Genomic DNA, 23,976 nt, shown 5'->3' on the forward strand with positions numbered 1-23,976 from the left:
GCTAATGACATTTAATGCAGTCTATTTGGAAAATGCGCAGACTTTGGCTCAGCCTGGCTCTGCCCTCTTCCGCTACGTAGCTAAAATTGATGCCGTTGAGTATGAAAAGTGTACATCGATCCACACTTCGCCTGATCTGATTTGGAACGCCCTACGTACTCAAACTAAGGCTAGTAAGTACGGATAGTATGGATATTGGAACACAGCATCTGTCTCTCTCCCCCCACTTGTTTGTATACTGTGTGTATGTTTACTGTGTGTGTGATTTCTCTCCCCAGAAAACCCCACCAGAGGGCTGAGGAGAACGCACACGCTTTCCTAGACAAGGAGCTGAAGAAGATCTGGAGGGATCTCTTCTCAGATTACCCACAATGCTCAGAGAGTCAGAGGGAGGAGGAGGAGGTGGATTGTAAGAACGAGGAGCAGAGGAGGCGCGCCATAGAGGGAGTGGTGGACATCACAAAGCTCTGCCTGATGGAGATGAACCAGGAGGAACTAGCCGACGCACTGGGGGAAAGTAAGAGACTCTTATTTTGAAGACAGTAGAGACAATTATTTTGAAGTGCAGAAGATAATCTCATCTTAAAAAGAGTGAATACATTCTTATTTTGAAGAGCATTAGGAAACTCATTATTTGCACTGTTCAGACTAAATTACACAATGTGAGATTTCTACATTTCTAACTTTTCAATATATTTTCTCTTAGGGGATAAATGGTTTGATCCAGGCATGTAGGGTTTTTGTCGGGTAACAGGTTCAATGGTTTGATCCCGATATGTAGGTTTATTTTAGGGTTATCAGGTTAAATGGTTTGAGCCAGATATGTAGTATTGTCGGTCGATCGGGTTAAAGAATGTTAAACATTAAATTGCAAATCAACAGAACAATAACTCAGTGGAAGAGATGAAGCACTATCTTGTTATATAAGCATATTAAGTCACTTTCCACTGAATCACTATAATTATTATTATTACATTTAGACCAATCATATTGCTTGGAAAATAACAAACAAAATTCTGAATAAATGATCCAGTCCTTGTCACGACCAGCTTCTGGAACCACAAGTAATGAAGCCACTATATATCATGAAGTTGATCATTTTACAGGAAATATTGACATGCTTCCACTGATGTCACCATCCACTATCTGATGTCTTCTGTTGTTTTCTCATTTAGGATCTGCTGCTGTCAAGTGCCAACATGAACTGAAATCTCAATTGAAGAAGAAATTAAAGTGTCTCTCTGAGGGAATGGCTAAAGCAGGACAGCCAAAAGGTCTGAATGACTTCTACACAGAGCTCTTCATCACAGAGAGAGGCAGTGGAGAGGTCAACAAGGAACACGAGGTCAGACTGATTGAAACAGCTTCCAGGAGACCGGCCAAGGAAGAAACACCAATAAAATGTGAAGACATCTTTAAACCCTTACCTGATCAAGATAAACCAATCAGAACAATTATGACAACTGGAGTGGCCGGCATTGGTAAAACCGTCTTAACTCAAAAGTTCACTCTTGACTGGGCTGAAGACAAAACCAACCACGACATGCACTTTACATTTCTCTTAACTTTCAGAGAGCTGAATTTACTGAAAGGGAAAAAGTTTAGCTTATTGGAACTTCTTCATCGCTTCTTTATTGAGACCAAAGAAGCAGGTATCTACAGATTTGACCTCCTCCAAGTTGTCTTCATCTTGGATGGTCTGGATGAGAGTCGACTTCCTCTGGACTTCCAGAACAACCAGACCTGGACTGATGTCACAAAGCCGACCTCGGTGGACGTGCTGCTGACAAACCTCATCAGGGGCAACCTGCTTCCCTCCGCTCGCATCTGGATAACCACACGCCCTGCAGCAGCCAATCTGATCCCTGCTGAGTGTGTTGACATGGTGACGGAGGTGAGAGGGTTCAACAACCCGCAGAAGGAGGAGTACTTCAGGAAGATATTCAGAGAGGAGAAGCTGGCCAGCACAATCATCTCCCACGTCAAGAAATCAAGAAGCCTCCACATCATGTGTCACATCCCAGTCTTCTGTTGGATCACTGCTACAGTTCTGGAGGACATCTTCAAAACATCTAAGAGACGAGAAGAGGTGCCCAAGAACGTGACTCACATGTACAGCCACTTCCTGAGGGTTCAGTCTATACAGCGGGGCAGGAAGTATGATGGGAGAGCTGAAACAGATTCACCCTGGAGTTCAAAGAGCAGAGAGATCATTGTTTCTCTGGGAAAACTGTCTTTTAACCAGCTGGAGAAAGGCAACCTGATCTTCTACGAGCCAGACCTGGCAGAGTGTGACATCAATATCAAATCAGCCTCAGAGTACACAGGAGTGTTCACCCAGATCTTTAAAGAGGAGGCTGGTCTGTACCAGAACAGGGTGTTTTGCTTTGTCCATCTGAGCATTCAGGAGTTTCTGGCTGCTCTTTATGTCTTTCTGTCCTTCATCGACACGGGGGTCAATCTGCTCTCTGAAGAAGCACCAACCTCTGGTGAAGATAAACTCCTCCACCTCTACCAGCATGCTGTGGACAAGGCCTTAGAGAGTGAGAACGGACACCTGGACTTGTTCCTCCGCTTCCTCCTGGGCCTCTCTGTGGAGACCAATCAGATTGTCCTACGAGGTCTGCTGGGATGGAAAACAAGAAGATCACTGATCAATGAGGATACTTACTTCACATTAGTGTCTTACATCAAGAGGAAGTTAAATGGAGATCTCTCTCCAGAGAGAAGTATCAACCTGTTCCACTGTCTAAATGAGCTGAACGACCGTTCTCTAGTGAGGGAGATCCAGCAGTACCTGAAATCAGGAAGTCTCTCAAGAGAATCTCTCTCCCCTGCTCAGTGGTCAGCTCTGGTCTTCATTCTACTGACATCAGAAGAGGAGCTGGACGTGTTCGACCTGAAGAAATACTCTGCCTCAGAGGAGGGTCTTCTGAGGCTGCTGCCAGTAGTCAAAGCCTCCAAAACATCTCTGTAGGTTCAATAATAACATGTATTACGATACACATAACACAATATGCAAAAATTAGGAATATAAGGTTAAAATAATATGCAAAAGATCCCTGTAGGTTCATAACAGTTTTATATTATATTAAATTAATATTATATTATATAACAACATGTATAACTATTCTATTCAAAACAGAATAAACATACTAGTAGAATATAAAAGTTACAATAATATATAAATTATCTTGCAGGTGTACTATTAAGGTATAATGAATTTCCGTACACACATAATACTAGAATATAGAAGTAGTATTCATTTAAAAATATATTTTGAAAACACAATTAAACATTTATTCCACATTTTACATCCAATACATAATTAACATTTACACATCTAATGATAAAGGGAATATTATTGTAACTAGTAAAATTCCTCCATTATGTAATAAGTTGAAGATTTATGTTAGTTTATTCACAGTTCCTAACATGTTCCTGTTTATTGGTGTGTAGGTTAAATGGCTGTAAGCTGTCAGAGAGATGCTGTGAAGCTCTGGCCTCAGTTCTCAGCTCCAACTCCTCTAGTCTGAGGGAGCTGGACCTGAATACCAATGATCTGCAGGATTCAGGAGTGAAGCAGCTCTCTGCTGGACTGGGGAGTCCACACTGTACACTGGGAACTCTCAGGTCAGTTATCAGCCTCTTCTTCAAACAGGTTATTTTTCTAACTTCGCTCGGTGTTTCACTATGGGAATCGCCTAGGCGTGACCTACTACTGGAAGCTCCAATTGCACCACGTCTGTCCTTGACAGACAGGTCGGACTGTGCCCCAGGGTCCCGCCCCCTGCACTTATACAGTCGACCCGCCCTCCTCAAATCATTCTCGCTTTCTTCCCGTGAGAAAGCTGCTCAAGCTCCCTCTAGGGTTAGCTTTAAACTGCTTCACAGTTCACAGACGGGCCGTCAAGGATTCCGTCGCCGAACGCAGTCGTAGGCTTTTAACCTGGTTCGGCTGAGTAATAACTTCGTAAGAAGCTATCTGTTACTACACCCGCTGGGCAGTGTCCGCATAAAGGCGAGCTGCTTCTCCTGTTACCCTGTATTTGTTTACAGGTGTCACTGGTTTACGGTGTAGCTTATCGGCTAACACGTCACGGCGAGCTTACCACGGCACAGTACACATTAGCTTGTTGGCTGAGCCAAAATACCCGGAGTATAACGAACGCATCACGGCGAGTGAACTCTGCGGTATGCCTTCGCCCGCCACCCCCACCAAAGGGTCGGAGCCGAAGGCTAGGGAGGCTGTATCCCGCCTGTGCCCCGCGTCATGTGGGGCCTCCATATCAGGCCGGGACCCCCACTCCATGTGCATAGCATGCATGGGCATTAAACACGCTCAAGCTTCGCTAGCGGACCCGCATTCATGCGCTCACTGCACATCGATGCCGGAGAAAACTCTGGAAAGGAGGCTAAGGGTGACGGTGGCTACCAACCAGGATCCCTGCCTGGCGGGTGTCTGCATATCAGGCTGAAATCCTAGAGGAAATGGGTCGCCAGCTAGACTCTGGGTCACCCAACCCTGCCCTCTGGGATGAAATTTGCATCGTCAATGACCTGGTCCTACGCTCCTCACGGGGCGCAGTTCAGGGCTGTGGTCGAGTCATGGGACTCGCAGTCTCGGGTGAGAGAGCGTTATGGCTCAGTCTCTCCGGACTGAGTGACGCGCAGAAAGCCGAGGTCATGGATGCTGCATATGACCCAACCAAGGGTCTGTTTGGTCCAGCGTTCGGGCTATCGTTGGCCCCGAGAGTGTTCAGCAGGTGTGTGGAGGCAGCACTGTCACCGTTAAGAAACAGCGGCATCAGAATATACTCTAATCTGGACGATTATCTGATATGTTCCAGTTCACGCGAACAGGCACTCAGAGATTCTACTACGGTGGTAAATCATCTGAGGACTCTGGGATTCAGCATAAATTGGGAAAAGAGCCGTGTGGACCCCGCCCGATGTGCGGAATATTTGGGTCTCCACATAGACTCTCTCTCTTATCGCGTCACACTATCAGAGAGGAGACTAACTTCTCTCACGCAGTGTCTCTCCCTCTTCAGGCGGGGAGAGACCGTATCGTGCAGGTTATGCCTACGCCTGCTTGGCCTTATGGCTTCGGTGATATCAGTAGTACATTTGGGTCTTCTGGTGATGAGAGATTTTCAGCGCTGGGTCGCAGCACTACGTCTGTGCTCCCGTCGCCACCTGAATCGCAAGGTCAAAGTAACACCAGCGTGTGTTACCGCTCTCCGCCCGTGGTCGTTGCGCACGGTTCTGACAGCGGGCGTCCCGCTGGGGGCGGTGTCGTCCAGGGTAACCATGACAACGGACGCGTCCTTGTCAGGGTGGGGTGCGACAATGGTGGGCAGAGCAGTGAACGGCACCTGGAGTCGCGATCTAGCTCAGGCTCACATAAACCTCCTAGAACTTTGGGCAGTGTTCCTTGCTCTAAAACACTTCCTGCAATTTATCCACGGCAGCCACGTCTTGGTAAAGACAGACAATTCCACTGTAGTGGCATACGTCAACCGGCAGGGCGGCACTCGCTCACTGAAACTACACGAGTTAGCTCGAGAAATTATCTTGTGGAGCAGCACCAGACTCCTGTCCCTTCGGGCGACACATGTACCGGGTGTCCTGAACAGAGGAGCAGATCTTATGTCCAGAGGAAACCCCCTGTACGGGGAATGGACTCTTCATCCACAGGTTGTGGGACAAATATGGCGGAGATACGGCTTGGCAGCCGTAGATCTCTTCGCCTCGCTTGAAAACACTCAGTGCCCGTTGTTTTTCTCCCTGTCAGACGTAAGGGCTCCCCTAGGGGTAGATGCGCTGGCCCATCCGTGGCCAAACGTGCTGCTATATGCCTTCCCCCCTCTCAGCCTGATCTCCCCCACCCTAGCCAGGGTGAGAGAACAGAGTCTGTCGCTAATCCTGATAGCGCCGCGGTGGCCATCCAAACATTGGCTGGTGGAAATAGTGCAACTCCTGGCGGGCGACCCATGGCCCAATCCCCTGGGCAGGTATCTCCTCTCCCAAGCGGGCGGGGAGATTTACCATCCGCACCCGGACCGCGTAGCGCTCGGGGCTTGGCCCGTGAGAGGTGGAACTTGAATGCGTCAGGCCTGCCTGCACAGGTCGTTGAAACCATTCAGAATGCAATGGCCCTTTTCACTCGCTGGCTCTACAGTGGCAAGTGGCGGGTTTTTGAGGACTGGTGCGACTCGAGGCACGCCATTCCATATCAGTGTTCCGCGGTGGATCTACTGTGTTTCCTACAGGGATTATTGGAAAAGGGTAAGGCCTTTTCCACGATTAAAGTGTACTTGGCGGCCATCTCAGCTTGTCATGTTGGCTTTGGGGATAAGCCCGCAGGGCAGCATCCTTTGGTTTGTCGCTTCATGAAGGTGGCGCGTCGCAAAGTCCCAGTTTCCAGGCCCCTGGTCCCTTTGTGGGATTTATCGGTGGTGCTGGATGCCCTGTCTCATCACCCTTTTGAGCCGTTGGAGACGGTGGGGAAGTTTGTGTCGCTGAAGGTGGTGTTGCTCTTAGCTTTAACCACAGCTAAGCGTGTGAGTGATTTACAGGCATTGTCTATCCGTCCTTCCTGCTTGCAGTTTGCTCCGGGGATCTCCAAGGTCTGTCTGCGGCCCAATCCGGCTTTTGTGCCTAAGGTGGTTGCGTCGACCTATAGGTGTCTCACGGTGGAACTGTCGGCTTTTCACCCGCCTCCGTTCTCCTCTGTGGAGGAGCAGAGACTCAATACATTATGCCCGGTACGGGCCCTACATGTATATGTGAGTCGGTCAGCTGCTTTTCGGAAAGGGGATCAGCTGTTCGTGTCCTGGGCCACTCCCCATAGAGGCAAGCCTTTGTCCCGCCAGAGGCTATCCCACTGGATTGTAGAGGCTATATCTCTTGCTTATGAAAGTAGGGGCTTGCAGCCCCCCCATGGCTTGAGGGCCCACTCCACAAGGGATATGGCTACTTCATGGGCCTTATTCAGGGGAGTGTCGGTGCATGACATTTGTGCTGCGGCGAGCTGGGCTACGCCTCACACCTTTGTTAGGTTTAATAGGCTGGATGTCTCAGGGCCTTCTGTTTCTCAAGCCGTGCTGGAGACGATCTCACCAGACTCAAAGTGATGTTTGCTGCCTGGCTGAATTTGCATAGTTTCGGGAGACATATGCAATACGGGAGTGGTCTATATCTCCCATAGTGAAACACAGAGCGAAGTTAGAAAGATAACTTTGGGTTACTTAACGTAATCCCTGGTTCTTTGATAACAGAGTGAGGTGTTTCACCAACACGTCCCTCCTTGCATTTACACGGAGAGAAACCGGTATAGAATGATTTGAGGAGGACGGGTCGACTGTATAAGTGCAGGGGGCGGGACCCCGTGGCACAGTCCGACCTGTCTGTCAAGGACAGACGTGGTGCAATTGGAGCTTCCAGTAGTAGGTCACGCCTAGGCGATTCCCATAGTGAAACACCTCACTCTGTTATCAAAGAACCAGGGATTACGTTAAGTAACCCAAAGTTATTCTAGACTCCAGTAAGTGCTGCTCATGTCCGATGCATTTCTGTCATGCGCTCAGAAATTTGTTACGTTATTGACTGGGGTTTCCACATTATTGCTATGGGTTTAATTACAACTAGAGGTTGAGCGGGTGCAACACGTATGCGAAAACTCTAGTTATTATGATGATAACTTTTTTCAGAATTAAACATGTATTTGACATCCATCTCTTAATATTTAAAGAACCAGCTTATTCATACAATTTAGTATTTCATGCGTGTAAAAAGACTGGTAACAATTCTCATAACATTAATCACAGTACCTAACATGTTCCTGTTTATTGGTGTGTAGTTTGAATGGCTGTAAGCTGTCAGAGAGATGCTGTGAAGCTCTGGCCTCAGTTCTCAGCTCCAACTCCTCTAGTCTGAGAGAGCTGGACCTGAGTACCAATGATCTGCAGGATTCAGGCGTGAAGCTGCTCTCTGCTGGACTGGGGAGTCCACACTGTACACTGGAAACTCTCAGGTCAGTTATCAGCCTCTTCTTCAAACAGGTTATTCTAGACTCCAGTAAGTGCTGCTCATGTCCGATGCATTTCTGTAATGCGCTCAGAAATTTCTTGCATTATTGACTCAGGTTTCAACATTCTTGCTATGGGTTTAATTACAACCAGAGTTTGAGCGCGTGCAACGTGTGAGCGGAAACTCTAGTTATTATGATAACTTTTTTCATAATTAAACATGTATTTGACATCCATCTCTTAATATTTAAAGAACCAGCTCATTCATACAATTTAGTATTTCATGTATGTAAATAGACTGGTGACAATTCTCATAACAATTAATCACAATACCTAACATTTCTTGTTTATTGGTGTGTAGGTTAAATGTCTGTGAGCTGTCAGAGAGATGCTGTGAAGCTCTGGCCTCAGTTCTCAGCTCCAACTCCTCTGGTCTGAGAGAGCTAGACCTGAGTACCAATGATCTGCAGGATTCAGGATTGAAGCTGCTCTCTGCTGGACTGGGGAGTCCACACTGTACACTGGAAACTCTCAGGTCAGTTTTTAGCCTCTTCTTCAAACAGGTTATTCTAGACTCCAGTAAGCGCTGCTCATGTCCGATGCATTTCTGTTATGCGCTCAGAAATTCGGTACATTATTGACTTGGGTTACAACATTATTGCTATGGGTTTAAATACAACTAGAGGTTGAGCGCGTGCAACGCGTGCACGGAAACTCGTTATTATGATGATAACTTTTTTCAGAATTTGACATCCATCTCTTAATATTTAAAGAACCAGCTTATTCATACAATTTAGTATTTCATGTATGTAAAAAGACTGGTAACAATTCTCGTAACGATTAATCACAGTACATAACATGTTCTGGTTTTTTGGTGTGTAGGTTAAATGGCTGTAAGCTGTCAGAGAGATGCTGTGAAGCTCTGGCCTCAGTTCTCAGCTCCAACTCCTCTAGTCTGAGAGAGCTAGACCTGAGTACCAATGATCTGCAGGATTCAGGAGTGAAGCTGCTCTCTATTGGACTGGGGAGTCCACACTGTACACTGGAAACTCTCAGGTCAGCCTCTTCTTCAATCAGGTTATTCTAGACTCCATTTAGTGCTGCTCATGTCCCATGCATTTCTGTTATGCACTCAGAAATTTGTTACATTATTGACTGGGGTTTCCACATTATTGCTATGGGTTTAATTTAGAGCTGTCAGTTAAACGCGTTATTAACGGCGTTAACGCAAACCAAATTTAACGGCGTTAAATTTTTTATCGCGCGATTGACGCAATTATTTTATATAGCAGCAGCCTGACTGCTATGTTCAAATGACATTTGTTCAAAGCAGTCGTTTAATTGCACTCAGGCTCTTTTTTTGTATCGTCCTGTTTTGATCAGTGTATATGCCAATGTTGTTATCAATAAAAAATCATTTGCACAAGGCAAGCCGATGCACTTCACCATGTTGATAAGATAATTAAAATGAGAAGAATTATGGGACAAAAAAATCAAGGGATATTTAGCATAGAAAAATAATTTGCGATTAATTAGAGTTAACTATGACATTAATGCGATTAATCACGATTAAATATTTTAATCGCTTGACAGCTCTAGTTTAATTACAACTAGAGGTTGAGCGAGTGCAACGCGTTTGCGAAAACTTGAGTGATTATGATGATAACTTTTTTCAAAATTAAACATGTATTTGACATCCATATCTTAATATTTAAAGAACCAGCTCATTCATACAATTTAGTATTTCATGTATGTAAAAAGACTGGTAACAATTCTCATAACAATTAATCACAGTACCTAACATGTTCTGGTTTATTGGTGTGTAGGTTAGATGGCTGTAAGCTGTCAGAGAGATGCTGTGAAGCTCTGGCCTCAGTTCTCAGCTCCAACTCCTCTAGTCTGAGAGAGCTGGACCTGAGAACCAATGATCTGCAGGATTCAGGAGTCAAGCTGCTCTCTGCTGGACTGGGGAGTCCACACTGTACACTGGAAACTCTCAGGTCAGTTATCAACCTCTTCTTCAAACAGGTTATTCTAGACTCCAGGGCTGGGTTGCACCAACTGGGCGTAAGCCTGGTCTTAAAGGGGGCCTATTATGCTTTTCCGTTTTTTCCTTCTCCTATTGCGCTTTACATATGTTTTGGGGTATATAAATGGTTGGCAAAGTTACAATACCAGAAAATTCCCGCAAGGGGGAGTAAATTACTACCGCAAATCACTTTTACCGAGCTGCCTAGAAACGGCTCGTTGGGATTCTCTCCGCGGCTTTCTTTTACTTCCGGTACATGGTGACGTAAGAATGTACTTCATCAATCAACGTCATCAATCAACTTTTGCTGCGTTCCTGGACACGTTGGGGTCGGGGGGCACGGATCAGAATGGACAGAAAGACATAATACTATTTATATATATATATATTACTTTGTTTGGACACCACCAATTGATCTTCAAGGCAATTCTGCAGTTCCCGCACAATACAGGAATGTATGTAAAAATCGAGTTCAACATCTGACCTATGGAGGGCAGTACTACGCTGATCAGCGTCTAAACTGCCGGAATCAGTCAGAAGAATAGTTAGACTCGCTGCTCCCAGCAAGTTTTTGTTAACAATGGTTAGTAAGTGTTTTCTTGGTTGTGAAGGGACCTCTCCCTTGTATGGTTTGCCAAAGTCAGAGCCTTCACTTAGCCGTTGGCTAGATTTCATTTTTAACCCTATTCCCCCGACTTTACCAAGCCTTTTTCTGTGTCGCCTCCACTTCACGGATGGCTGCTTCAGCAACCTGCGTTTGTTCAGCAATGGATTTGCGAAAATGCTAGCTCTTAGTGAAGATGCTGTTCCAACACTTTCTGGCCCAATGGGTGAAGATGTCTCTCAACATGTAAGTAAACCTATAGTGATAATAACAAAAGTGGCTGTGTTGTGTGTGTAAGCTTAATGTTAGTTGGGGTATTTACCCTACCATTACCTACCATAAAATAATCCATTCTGTAGCTAGCTGCTAGTCTTGTCGCGAGGCTGGTTAATCTTCAACATATTTCGCGGGATCTCAAACTACAATTCTAAACCGTCTGTAAAATGAGAGCTAGCCTTAGCTATGTGAAGTGTTACTATTAGGTTGGATAAATGGTCACAGTTCCTGTTTCAGATGTTGTTAGTGTGTACTGTGTAAATTCATTTTCGTCGTGATTTATGTGTGATAATTTTAGCAGGACTGCAGTGCCCATTATCGCCCCCTTCAACTCACCGGTGGGAAAGCATTCTGTGGGAATAAAAAGTGCACGGTTGAAGTCGACATCAGTCGGCACACAGTTGTCCATGGGATCGCTAAAGGCACACGTAAGAAGCAAAGGTATGTAGCCACTATGAGTTTTTAGTGTCTTAGTATGCAATCCATACGAAACTTTGTGAGCATCTTTTTCCTGTGTATTGGGATGTTGCATTTTTTTAATATGGGCTATGCATACGTTCATTTATCACATAATTACTTTCTACTAACAATTTGATAAAGACATCTGCTAAATAACTTCATAACCAAATAGGATATGATTTATATTTGCAAATGGCTTCTTGTATGTCTGATGGGAAACAAAGGTTTACTCTGCAGTGTTACTCCAATACCAAGGAAAAAACAACAGCTAAATTATTATTTCCGGTTTCTAATACGATTTGTTTCTGTTATTTGTAGCCATGCAGACACAGGTGTCTCCAGTCAGTGCAGACTTCGGAACAACCGCTCATTTGCAAGACTCACTGCTGACTTCAACCCCAATAAAGGGCCCAGGCTGGCGACCTAGCAAGAGACCACGGCTTGAGTTGGAGGAAGAGGAGGAGAGTGACTCCTCAAATGAATCACATAAAGATCCGCTGGACTCGACATACAACCCTGCTGACTCTGTTCTTACAGAGGAAACTGACGTCTCGTAAGTTTTTAGTATTGGCTGCATCGTACTAAAATCAGCATTGGCTAGGGATTGGTAGTATGGCTACCAGTTTTACAGTATTTCTAATATTATTCGGCCTTGTGTTTTCTGCCTTATGTTAGGTATGAGACACAGCCCACACCGAATGAGGCTAAGTATATTGTCTTTGAAAGCTGCCTCAAACAGCTGTTAGAAAACTGTCCCGTGTGTAACTGTACGTCCACACCAGGAGCGACCATAGCGTCAAAGACGCTTTGGTCGCTCACAAATTTTCGCTGCGAATTTTTCTGTTCGCTTTGGTCGCTCAAGTCGCTCATGACGTACAATTCAATTATGCAGACGCATTTAAAGGAGCCGTATGCGTTTAGTAGGCCCTACAGACAGCCATATCAAATAGTGAACTCTCCCATACACCTTGGCCATATTGCCGAGACGGTTTTGCTTGTTCGATAAAGTGCTTCGACAACAAGTAGGACAGTGATTCCCCCCAATATACAAAAAATCCTAAAATGTAGGCTAATTACAACCGAGAACAAAAAACCCTGCGTGCTGTAGTAGTTAAAATATGTTTCACCGATCTGGATCTGCAAATCATGATCTGCACTCATTCGTCGCATTCAAAACAAATAGACATTAGCGCACATGGCTAATTTGCATACGTGCACAGGACTGGTTGGCTCCGCAAGGCAAATAATGGAACATATCTATCTATCTAGGCCTTTCTGTCTATCTATCTATCAACGCGTGTCTAGTTTTAATGTGATGTATTGTGTGTATGTCCAGTCAGACTTGTTCTGTGTGGTCTTGTAGGCTATGTCCTGTGTGGGACGAACCACCTAAATGGATTCCCGACGATTTGTGTCGTTTGGTATTAATAAAGACTTGACTATCTATCTAGACTATTTAATTAAAAATTATTCACCTCAGGCTCCGTGAATAGTGGGGAATAGAGGGATAAATGACAAGGGATATATCTCTTGTCTTTTATCCCTCTATTCCCCACTATTCACGGAGCCTGAGGTGTGAGCCTCGTCTTGTCGATTAGTTTGTTTATGTGACGATTTCAAAAACTTTTTTGGTTTTGTTTAAAGCATGCTACACGCGATTGGTTGGTTAGATTGGTGGCATGGAGAGCAAATTATAATGATTCCCGCTTAAATACGAACGTTCTAGATGTAGCCTATAAATACTCCCGCTTATCATCACTTGATATCCAAACCACTATGGCGTTTCGATCTCTGAACTGAAAAAGGGTTGGGTCGTACAACAGCGGGTGCCCAGTTACAGCCGCGATTAATACTTCAGCCGACATTTTGTTCAGTGAGTGAATAAAGGTAGGTAGGAACCAAAGTGCCTGCCGATGTTCCCTGGGATCCACGCAAGCGAAGAGCGTCTACATTCCGATTGGCTGTTAGTGTTTGGTCGCTGAAGCGAATAATAGTAATTTGCATAAAGTTAAAAAGTTTTCAACTTCTTTTTGACCCTCTGGTCGCTCAACTTTGGCCGCTGGTAGCGTTGGTCGCTTTGGTCGCTTTGGTCGCTCTTGCCCATAGAAAGTGAATGACTTCCGGCGATTTGGTCGCTCAATTCGCTTCTGGTGTGGACGGACAGTAAGGGAGGCTGTCATCTTCAACAGCGTAGGATCGGTACCTATGTGGCTTTCACTCAGCAATTTCTACACTGCATTTACTTCAGACATTGGGAGAGTCAGCCCATGGTTTGAAATACCCCCATCGGCAACCTGCAACTTTCAGCTGCTACCTACTTCACAGGGTCCTCCTTCATCCAACTACAAAAGGTAAACATTTTACAATTATACAAATATGTGAAACTCACTACTGGACTTTTCCTAAACACCGCTTATGTGCCTTTCATGTAATGGTGTTTGAGGCCATGCAACTCCAGATATTTCAGTATGACACCTTCAGGAGGCATGCAAGGAATTACATGGAACCGGCTATTGTTCAAAGTGGAGGATGGATCAGCAGCATCATTTCCAGCAACAGTTGCTCCTTGGTGGGTCAGTTGCAGTGGGAGGAGATATGAGGGCAGATTCTCCAGGTTTGTAGAATTGGGAAAGTCTGACAATTGAATTAGTAGTCTGCATTATGAAACATATGTTGTCCCTTGAACGTGTGCTGTCAAGCATTCTGTAATACATTTTTTATTTTAGGGCACTCAGCTAAGTTTGGCAGCTACTCATTAATGAATCTGGAGAACAAGACCATTATGGACATTCAACTTGTTCAGGTGTGTTTCTCTGACATAAATATATTTGTATTATTATTTGAATATTACATGTGTGTGTGATTGGTCTCGTATTTCTTTTGTTTGTGATGCCCACTCACTACTAGAGCAATGAAGTAGGCGGCAGTTACCACATGGAGAAGGAGGGACTCAAAAGATGCCTAGATCATCTGGAGGCAAACGGATTTAAGGTGGATTACATTGTTACAGACCGCCATCCACAGATCCAGAAATATCTGAGGGAACGGAACATCACGCAGTTCTATGACGTCTGGCACTTTGAGAAAGGTAAAGTGCTTCACTAATTCATAGCCTACACTTTTAGTTAGTTGCATACAAATCTTCTAGGAACATGTTTGTGTTGTGTGTTGTAAATAGGTTTGTCTAAGAAACTGGAGAAAGCATCGCACAAAGAAGACATTCTTAAGAAATGGCTACAGAGCTTCAAGAACCATGTGTACTGGTGCGCTACGTCATCAACCACTGGACCGGAAAAAGTGGCAAAGTGGACATCAGTGCTAAATCACTTGCAAAATGTTCATGATCATGAAGACCCCCTTTTCCCCAAATGTCTGCATCCTGAACGAGCGTCGAGGGACCCCAACAAATGGCTACAACCTGGTATGTGCCAAATTAACATTACTCAGAAAATCCGCAGTGCTAAAATGATGCCACTGATATTTCACCATGTGTTATTTTTTCACTCAAGGGTCAGTTGCACTTCACAAAGCTGAGAAACTACTGCTTAACAAACGAGTCCTGAAGGATGTAGCAAAACTCAGCCATCCTCACCAGAGGTCATCGCTGGAGTCATTCCACAGTCTGCGTTTTGCTCCAAAGAATGTGGTTTTTCCCTTCATGGGAATGTTATGCAGGTAATAATTTACACCATCTCGTGAAAGCCATTGATTGGAATGATTGTCAGGCACACTCTGTGTTGTTGAATGGCTGTGCTTTTTTTACTATAGGTTGTGTCTAGCATCAATGCACCACAACGAAAATGCCTCACGGGAGCAAGCTACGACTTCTGCAGGGCAGGCTGTTTATAAAGTTGTCTATCCAAAGGTGAAGATGGGGGAAGGTGCTGTGAAGCCCGTGAAAACAGATCCAACATTCAGTACGTTTGTAAAAGATAATCTTTAAACACACACACGCGCACACACACACATCAGTTTACAGATTGTTATGGCTACATTCATTAGTATGTTAATGCTATATCTTCCAGACTATGTACATGACCTCATGAGGCTGCTCATGGAGGTTTTTGAGGACCCAACATCCTTTGACGAGGAAATTAAGACTATCCCCATCCCTCCAGACCTTTCAGCAGAAAATAAACGCACTCCGAAGGCTGAGCTGGTTGCCCGTCACGTCTCCCGCTTCAATCTAGAGGTGGTCTGAAGCCTACGTAGTCACCAGATGGGAACTGCTGCCGTATCCGCTGCACCACACATGACGGGAGGACGACCCGACAACTATGTCCTAAATATCCCCAGCACCAGCTTACAAAGCTGCAATAGGCAAGATGCCTGAAACGCCTAAGGGAAAAAGAGCAGAACTTTCAGACCACCTGTTTTCAACAATTACCACTTATAGGCTGGGCCTACACTGGGCCTTAATGTGCACCCCCCACCTCGCAACGAAACAACTATTTTTGAATGGTCTGACCATGCTGAACATAAAAAAATAGTTGGCTTCGTTGGGAGGTGGGGGTGCACAGTAAGACCCCGTTGCTCGTGGCCTAATAGTTTTATTCAGTTTTTCTTCTAATGGTAAATTGATTCACATAATATTAATAGTATAATATTGCTTTGGTTTTGTTGAGTAGGAGCTTACAGACAAAATTACTTGCTCTTCATCTGTTGTGTGCCTCACAGGTCCATAATCATACTTGTAAATATTGTAAATATTTTGTAGACTGTATATGTTTAGACACACAGGCTCCAGGCCTGGATGTTGTGTCATACAGGTAATGGATTCTGGCACTTGGCTCATTCGTCGTAGTACCTAATAAATACAATAAGACAAAATAACTTCTGTGTAAAGTGACCTTGACCTCACAGAGTACAACATGACTGCATAGGACAATACAGATTCAGGAAGCAACATCTGTTTTCATACTTTTATTGAAAAAATATGTAAATCACTGATTAGTAATGCATAACAATGATTGTACAGTATATATACAGTAAATAGATGGCTGAGACAACAGTGAACAGGTGAGATTTCTCGTAACTGGTATTGCTGAAGCAACATCTATTCGAGTAGGATTGTTATTTACAAAAAATTGTATCAATGACTTCACGTAACAAACATGGTACAGTTGGCTGGTACTACAGCAAACGGGTGAGAACGGTGAGATTACTCGTTTTCCATTAAGTGTACTGGTATTACTGTTGCTACTATAAATGGTAGAGATGATCTAAACATGCAACATATTTTACTAGAAGTTAATAAGGTTTTGTGGTGATAGTGGTAGGTTCTTCGTCTTCTGACGAGGAGCTATATATGTATCATCGCCGAAGATGATAGATATAAAATTTTATTTATTAGATTTATTTATTTATTTATTATTTATATTTTAAAATTTTGGTTTTAACGTTCAGAGCTTTGCATGGCCAGGCTCCGCCTTACATCAGTGATCTGATCCAGCCTTACACCCCAACTCGGGCTCTGAGGTCTGTGGATCAGAATCTGTTGACGTTGCCACACACTCGTTTCCGGACCAGAGGAGACAGATCCTTCCAGGCTGTTGCTCCCAGGCTCTGGAACGATCTTCCGCTCTCTCTGCGTTCGATGGAGTCTGTTGACTCCTTCAAAAAGCAACTAAAGACCTATTTGTTTGCTCATGCTTTTGCTTAGCTGTCTTGGGGCTGCTATGTTTGTCACCTAGTTGTCTTGGCCTTTTAAACTTAAATTTGTATGTACTTCTTAACTCTGTATTGTTATTGTTTTTGTTTTAACTGTGAAGCGCTTTGTGACCCTGGTCTGTGAAAGGCGCTGTACAAATAAAGCTTACTTACTTACTTACTTACTTACTATATATGACATGACATCGTTCTCAACAAACTAGCTTAGCCTAAAGCTCATCAGTTTTACCTTTGGGATTTCTCTACAGCAGACGTTCTCCACTTCGTTGGGCATAGTGGCACAATTCCCACAGGTGCACCTAGGTAGAGATGTTATAAGTTATAACGCTGTATTTTGACGGACAAAAGTAGTCAACAATATGCCATGTTGGGACATAAAAAGCTTGTTACGGACGCTTGAATAGTACGAGCAGTCTACTAGCCGCAAGCTAAGTCAGAAAAGCTACGCTAAATACATGATAAATCGCCTGTGTGTATAATAGCATAAACAAAAGCTTACCACTGTGAAATGTCCTGGTCCATTCTACGACTAAAATCACACTCGTCGTTAGCGTCTTCAGCTCCATTATCGCTTTCGGGGTCCGACTCGGGCTTAAATTGGTACGGTAGCACTGCAGCCATAGTAGACAGAGTGACAGAGTGCCTGAAGAGACGTCAGCCCCCTGTCAGCACCAAGATTCTAAATGCCTCAAAATTCTAAGCAACAGGGTGTTTCACATAGGGGTTGTAATACTCATAAAGTATGAGAAAAAATAATGTGCTAGACAATCCTTTATTGTTGTAAATCAATTCTATGAGGTCAAACAAAATAAATAATGAACAGTAAAAAAGGGCATAATAGGGCGCCTTTAACTACGCCTGGTCGTAATTAAGTCTGCCTTAACCGTTACTCCCATAGACATCTTATATGATAGACGGAGCATCGAATGCTAACGCCTACTGGCGCTGACGAGACGCGGGGCCGCCATCTTGGAGTGGTCATCCGCTCCACTCAGTGTAATCCGTTTGGCTGGAGCAATGAACTGTCAGCGCATTTAATTAATCATACCTCACTGAATACCACTGATTTTCATGCGTTTTTTTGTCATACGTGTAGCTATGATAAAGGCCACATGGTTTGGCGTGTTTTATTATTCAATACTAATTATACCAATAGTACGGTAATGTTAAATCTTCCTTGTGAAAAGTAATCCCCCGATTCCTATTATGGATTGTCCGCCGATTTGAGCAGGAATACGCTGAACAACAGCCCGGTATCCTGTTTCTGCTGCTGTTGCTGCTCCCGGTTGACCACTCCAAGATGGCGGCCGTATTTCTCGCGTCCCAGCAGCCAATGCTCCGTCTATCTATAAGATGTCTATGGTTACTCCGGTTGCACCAACTGGGCTTAGCATGCTTTTCACTAAGACCAGGCGTAAATCCTGCGCCTGGTCAGGGGCAGGCGTAGAGTTGAAATTCCAGGCTGTTTCTATAGTAATTACATCCAATCCAATGCAGCGCTACCACCATCCTTGCAACTGCTCATTGCGCTTCGCTTTTATGCAACCGGGGCATTTCAAAACACAGCCGGCGATATGATCGACCGCCTGTCGGGTTATCCGGAGGGTTTCACTGCCTCGCATGGGGAGATGCGGATGCACCCAGAACGGGTCTGCACAGAAATAGCTGCGTGCACCGTTCTGCACAACATCTCCAAGAGAATCCCTCTGCCCAGACACCATCAGCCACCGGCGGTCCCCGAGGAAGACGAGCGTCCAGCCAGAGCAATTGAAGATATCGCCGGCCGATTAGTCCGTTCTCAACTAATCAGTTGTGAATATTGTTTTAATTATGTTTATATGTTTTATATAGGCCGACACATTAAACAGATCTCTCCTACAGTCTCAACACAACTCAATTATCTCCTTGTCATTTGATGATGTTCCATGCATTGCTTCGGTCAAAAAGAACCATTCCCGTCTAAATGCCTGTTCGTTGTAAAGACATTACAAATACATATTTTAATTAAATTTGTTTGCAGTGTTTTATTGTTAGGCATTAACACAATTGGTGAATGACAATGAATGAACGAATTAATTACTTATTTCGGTATCCAAAAGCATGTCAAGTAAAATAGTAAATAGCTGTTGTCACGAGGTATCCTAGCAACGCGGTGATATGCGCATTCCATGGAACATTCACATGGCCGCGCATGGCTAAGACCGGGCGTAGTTAAGACCTGGCGTAAGTCCCGTTGGTGCAACCGGCGTTAGTTCCATTCTAACGCCAGGGATTAACTAAGACCTACTTAGCAGTTACGACCAGGCTTAGTTAAGACCAGTTGGTGCAACCGGCCCAGTAAGTGCTGCTCATGTCCGATGCATGTGCTCAGAGAATTTGTTACATTACTGACTGGGGTTTCCACATTATTGCTATGGGTTTATTTACAACTAGAGGTTGAGCGCGTGCAACGCGTGAGCGAAAACTCTAGTTATTATGATGATAACTTTTTTCATAATTAAACATGTATTTGACATCCATCTCGTAATATTTATAGAACCGGCATATTCATACAATTTACTATTTCATGTAACGTATTTTCCGCACTATAATGCGCACCGGAGTATAGGCCGCATCAGCTAAATTAAATGATGTGCCCATATATAAACCGCACTGGACTATAAGCCGCAGATGTTTTAATGTTTAATTACCATTAGGGCTGGCCCGAATGCCATTTTTCAGGCTTCGAATACTCGTTGGTTTTTCCGAGCGAATATTCGAATACTCGTTCCAGAAAAAAACACCATCAAAAACACCATTAATAATCTCTATATATTCCCTGGAACCGATTTTGACAGTATCTGCATATTTTGTTGAAGATTTAATAGCTTTTGAACGTTAATTAGTTGGCCTAAGTAGGTTGAAGTTCCTTAGTTTTTCCCCGTGAAAGCGAACAGCTGTTGTTCCGTTCCCAATCAGCTGTCCTCTGCCATCTCAGCCCTTACGGGAGCTTTTCAATTCATCCTGGAACGTGCATCTTTTCAGGGAATTTGTAAAATAAATCCATAACAAATACCGAATATTGATTGTCTTATGTGTCCATATTATATCCATTATATTGACCGGGTGTTCCCAAGACGCTTGCGCTCTGCAGCATGCCAGTCACAGTTGATTAGGGTTGGGTATCGTTTTGGATTTATCCGATACCGGTGCCTACTCTGTACTTTTCAAACGGTTCCGGTGCTAAAACGGTTCTCGAACCGGTACTTAAAAAAAGAAACCGCACACACTTGCATACATGCACGACTTGTTATGAGTTTCACATTAAGCAGAAAGTCAGCGGAGACTGAGTTGAATGGCAACGGTGTTTGCTAGCCTGCTTGATATGCAAAATTTACGGTTGGCATTAAATTAGTCGACTTACCCGAAGAGGCTGCTGTGAGTGCTGTGACTGATAAATATCTTTTTAAAACATAATTACAAATAATATTAATTACTCGCTGAAAGCAGGCAGGCACGCATCATGGCGCAACATTACTGCCAAAGTCATATTAAGTAATATAACTCAGGTGCGCAAGGCAGCCACAGGAGACTCCAACATTGTTTTAAACCGCTCGGTACCGCGCTGTATTAATTCCCAAGTTTTGAAAAGAATAAGTATTTGAAGCGAATAACGACTCTGTTTTTGATTTGTTTATTTGGTTTTGAACAGAAAGTTTTGGATAATTGCATCGGCTTTGAGTTTGTTTGTTTGTTTGCTACTTTAAAATTACATTCTCTCGCAACACACACACACACACACACACACACACACACGTTCATTCACGTTCACCCACTACAAGCTGCTGATCTTCAATCAAAACAACGTCAAGTAAGCGATGCCACAGCGCGTTGACCAGTCCGTCTCGAGGCGCCCATAGGCTTTATGGGCGCCCATAATACTTTATGGGTATTTCAGGCCAACTTTTACCAGTTGGCCTGAAATACCACGCCTCGCAGTCATGGACCTATAAAGGAAGTCGTAGTCGTACCGTGCGTGTTTAGCGCAACATTGAAAACGGTCCCGTCTGAAACAGAGTCGCGCAGCGCTGCGTTCCGAACGTTGTGTAATCAAATACACCGGTATGGCGGTACATAAAAAAATCATATCCTAACGAAAATACACACCGTTATTCAGTGAGAACCGGTACAGCGCCCAGCACTAACGCAAGTTGACGCCGCAACACCATGGGGGCGGGGCAGGGGGTGTTAAAAAACGCCAGGCACCGTTATGAGGCACCGAAATGTGCGTTCTTATTCGATCTTGTTACAACCGTTTACGTCGGAACCGGTTCCCTACTGGAACCGAGTTTCGGTGCTCAACCCTACAGTTGATTGGCGCAGCGCTGTACAGCGAACGTTAACAAACAACTAAGCTAAGGTTAGCATATCACTCAGCATTACTTTTCCTCCCGAGATCCCGCTAATGTTGTGTTATAAAGTAAAGGGAAATAAGATAGATATTCTTCCTCCACCTCTCTCGCTTCTCTGCTGGGTGTCGCTGACGCTTACAGTTTGCCCCCTCGCTCTGGTAACGTCACGTACGTGAAAAACAAAAAACAAAGCTCTGAATACTGATTTAAGCTTCGAATACTAATTTTCCGAACGACTATTTGAATATTCAAATTATTCGGGCCAGCCCTAATTACCATATGTAAGGGTTCGTGCGCAGAGAGGATTGTCAGGAAAGAGATGGCCGTCTCGCTCTCGTAATAACATTCAATCACAGTACCTAACATGTTCCTGTTTATTGGTGTGTAGGTTAAATGGCTGTAAGCTGTCAGAGGGATGCTGTGAAGCTCTGGCCTCAGTTCTCAGCTCCAACTCCTCTAGTCTGAGAGAGCTTGACCTGAGTACCAATGATCTGCAGGATTCAGGAGTGAAGCTACTCTCTGCTGGACTGGGGAGTCCACACTGTACACTGGAAACTCTCAGGTCAGTTATCAGCCTCTTCTTCAAACAGGTTATTCTAGACTCCAGTAAGTGCTGCTCATGTCCGATGCATTTCTTTTAATCTTTTTACCTGCTGACAAAACACTCACTGGTTCTACACAATGTAAGAACCTGTGAAGAAATGTTCTTAGCCTACCAAACACAGCAGACTTCTCCTGACTGTAACCGAACAATATCTCATCTGAGTTGTAGCTATTGAGGAAGGAGCATTTGTTTAAGATCCTGTTTCATATCCAAGTGAAGGAAGTTCTGCTGTCTGGGATGATGTCATCTCCCCACTTCCTCTTCCTTTTCTCGGACAGGGTGACAGCTTTGTCTCCATAAAGTATCAATAAAGCTTTTACTTGTCCTCCATATGGAATGAATACACTTTATAAATGTGGTTACTTTAGATGGTGTGTATGTGTGTGTGTGTCTGTGTGTGTGTGTGCGTGTGTGTGTGTGTGTAGGTTGTCTTGCTGCCTGATCACACAGGAAGGCTGTGCTTCTCTGGCCTCAGCTCTGAGCTCCAACCCCTCCCATCTGAGAGAGCTGGACCTGAGCTACAATCACCCAGGAGTCTCTGGAGCTAGGCTGCTCTCTGCTGCACTGAAGGATCCACACTGGAGACTGGATACTCTCAGGTATGGAGAGGTCAGCTCACCACTCAGGGACAAAGTCTCCTACAGGGATTCAAGCCACTGCTAGATGAAGTGGTTTGAAAAGACAGCTGTAACTTATGTTGTTTACTAGGGCTTTGACTCTGAACTTCGTGATTCGAATATAAATCGAATATCAAAAAATAAATCAAAATATGAACGAATATTAGGCGGCCCTTAATATTCAAACCTGTTATGGGCAGGCCAAGAGGGAAAGATGTCGGAGAACCATTGATTAGACAGCGATTTATTAGAAACCTAATAAACCGTTGGAACACGCAAGACCGGTAACCATAACAACCCCGGTAAACAAACCTTGCAATGCCCAATCCAGGGCTGAATCCGAATACTCATACTTAAAGTATGCATTTTTTAGTACGCCACAAATATAGCGCGTCCGAATGCTCAGTACGCATTGTGTAGTACAGAAAACGTTTCCGAATGCGTACTACCGCCACAGTATACAACGGTAGGTCACTACGCTATCCCACAATGCAACCGGAGTCTGGTAACGAATGAAGAAGAGATGGCTGACCCGACACCACCAGAAAGACGTCGTAGAAAGCGGCGAAAAAAAGAGACATTAAAAAGAGTAAAATAGTAAAGTAAGTAATCAAGTAAAAAGAGACATTTTTAATTTAATAGCAACGATGTCAAGACGGAAAACGGGTAACTTATCAAGGTAATTTTGCCGGCATCTGAGGGGAGATACGTCATCTCCAAACATCCGGTGGAGTTTCGGCGGTGTTCGGAAGTGTTCAGAGGCGCTCTACGCATAGCTGTAGACCGTACTACACTGTGTAGTACCGTCAAGTAGTAGACACTGAACAGAAATAGTATGTACTAAGTATTCGGATTCAGCCCAGGTCTTACTGAACTGAAGGCATTTAATGGTCACAATATTATTAATAAATATTCGAATATTAATATTAATAAACAAACAAACTTCGAATATGATTTTTGGGCAAAAGTCAAAGCCCTATTGTGTACAAAGTGATGAGACAGCAGATGATGAAGGTGAATGTTTCAACATGCTGCTCTCACTTTGTCTCCCTCCCAGTGTGGAGCACGGTGGAGTGTGGAGGCTGAAACCAGTTCCACAGAGGTGTAAGTGTCTCTTTAGTTTATGTACATCCATCAATCCATCCATCCATCCATCCATCCATCCATCCATCCATCCATCCATCCATACATACATACATACATACATACATACATACATACATACATACATACATACATAAAAGTTTTGATTGTTCATTTCCAGCCTGTCTGTGTCTATATGATGTTATATAT

At 44.2% G+C, this 23,976-nt stretch overlaps 3 protein-coding genes across 7 annotated transcripts; all 3 read left to right on the plus strand.

Moving 5' to 3' along the window:
* Positions 1 to 401: 401 nt before the first annotated feature.
* Positions 402 to 21,987, plus strand: LOC115546104 (NACHT, LRR and PYD domains-containing protein 12-like). Of its 2 annotated transcripts, XM_030359777.1 has the most exons (6): positions 402 to 517; positions 1,176 to 2,973; positions 7,865 to 8,038; positions 8,395 to 8,568; positions 8,916 to 9,089; positions 9,860 to 10,408. In XM_030359777.1, the coding sequence occupies exons 1-6, from the start codon at positions 475 to 477 to the stop codon at positions 10,323 to 10,325; spliced, it is 2,829 nt and encodes a 942-aa protein (XP_030215637.1). In that variant the 5' UTR covers positions 402 to 474; the 3' UTR covers positions 10,326 to 10,408. The 2 variants fall into 2 exon arrangements, 1 of the variants encoding a protein (XP_030215637.1); XR_003977193.1 differs by lacking the exons at positions 402 to 517; positions 1,176 to 2,973; positions 8,395 to 8,568; positions 8,916 to 9,089; positions 9,860 to 10,408 and adding an exon at positions 21,851 to 21,987 and having other exon boundaries at positions 7,983 to 8,038.
* On the plus strand, positions 10,612 to 15,602 carry LOC115545772 (uncharacterized). The gene is made up of 8 exons (XM_030359198.1): positions 10,612 to 10,912; positions 11,241 to 11,383; positions 11,720 to 11,954; positions 12,077 to 12,253; positions 14,311 to 14,489; positions 14,580 to 14,664; positions 15,170 to 15,318; positions 15,427 to 15,602. Exons 1-8 carry the CDS (start codon positions 10,863 to 10,865, stop codon positions 15,600 to 15,602), a joined length of 1,194 nt encoding a protein of 397 aa, XP_030215058.1. The 5' UTR covers positions 10,612 to 10,862.
* On the plus strand, positions 13,490 to 16,818 carry LOC115546106 (uncharacterized). 4 transcript variants are annotated; one of them, XM_030359781.1, is made up of 8 exons: positions 13,490 to 13,752; positions 13,845 to 14,015; positions 14,128 to 14,204; positions 14,309 to 14,489; positions 14,580 to 14,822; positions 14,911 to 15,076; positions 15,170 to 15,318; positions 15,427 to 16,818. In XM_030359781.1, exons 2-8 carry the CDS (start codon positions 13,931 to 13,933, stop codon positions 15,600 to 15,602), a joined length of 1,077 nt encoding a protein of 358 aa, XP_030215641.1. In that variant the 5' UTR covers positions 13,490 to 13,752; positions 13,845 to 13,930; the 3' UTR covers positions 15,603 to 16,818. The 4 variants fall into 4 exon arrangements, with proteins under 4 accessions (XP_030215641.1, XP_030215642.1, XP_030215643.1 ...); XM_030359782.1 differs by having other exon boundaries at positions 13,860 to 14,015; XM_030359783.1 differs by having other exon boundaries at positions 13,883 to 14,015.
* Positions 21,988 to 23,976: the final 1,989 nt, after the last annotated feature.

Source organism: Gadus morhua, chromosome 6, assembly GCF_902167405.1.
Source record: "Gadus morhua chromosome 6, gadMor3.0, whole genome shotgun sequence".
Classification (NCBI taxonomy): Eukaryota; Metazoa; Chordata; class Actinopteri; order Gadiformes; family Gadidae; genus Gadus; species Gadus morhua.

Coding starts and splice junctions, on each gene's coding strand:
- LOC115546104 (XM_030359777.1), top strand. CDS start 475: ATGGAGATGAACCAGGAGGAACTAGCCGACGCACTGGGGGAAA. Junction 518..1,175: donor AGCCGACGCACTGGGGGAAA/GTAAGAGACTCT, acceptor TTTCTCATTTAG/GATCTGCTGCTGTCAAGTGC. Junction 9,090..9,859: donor TGTACACTGGAAACTCTCAG/GTCAGCCTCTTC, acceptor ATTGGTGTGTAG/GTTAGATGGCTGTAAGCTGT.
- LOC115545772 (XM_030359198.1), top strand. CDS start 10,863: ATGCTGTTCCAACACTTTCTGGCCCAATGGGTGAAGATGTCTCTCAAC. Junction 10,913..11,240: donor GTGAAGATGTCTCTCAACAT/GTAAGTAAACCT, acceptor TGATAATTTTAG/CAGGACTGCAGTGCCCATTA. Junction 15,319..15,426: donor GAAAACAGATCCAACATTCA/GTACGTTTGTAA, acceptor TATATCTTCCAG/ACTATGTACATGACCTCATG.
- LOC115546106 (XM_030359781.1), top strand. CDS start 13,931: ATGGATCAGCAGCATCATTTCCAGCAACAGTTGCTCCTTGGTGGGTCA. Junction 14,823..14,910: donor CAACAAATGGCTACAACCTG/GTATGTGCCAAA, acceptor TTTTCACTCAAG/GGTCAGTTGCACTTCACAAA. Junction 15,319..15,426: donor GAAAACAGATCCAACATTCA/GTACGTTTGTAA, acceptor TATATCTTCCAG/ACTATGTACATGACCTCATG.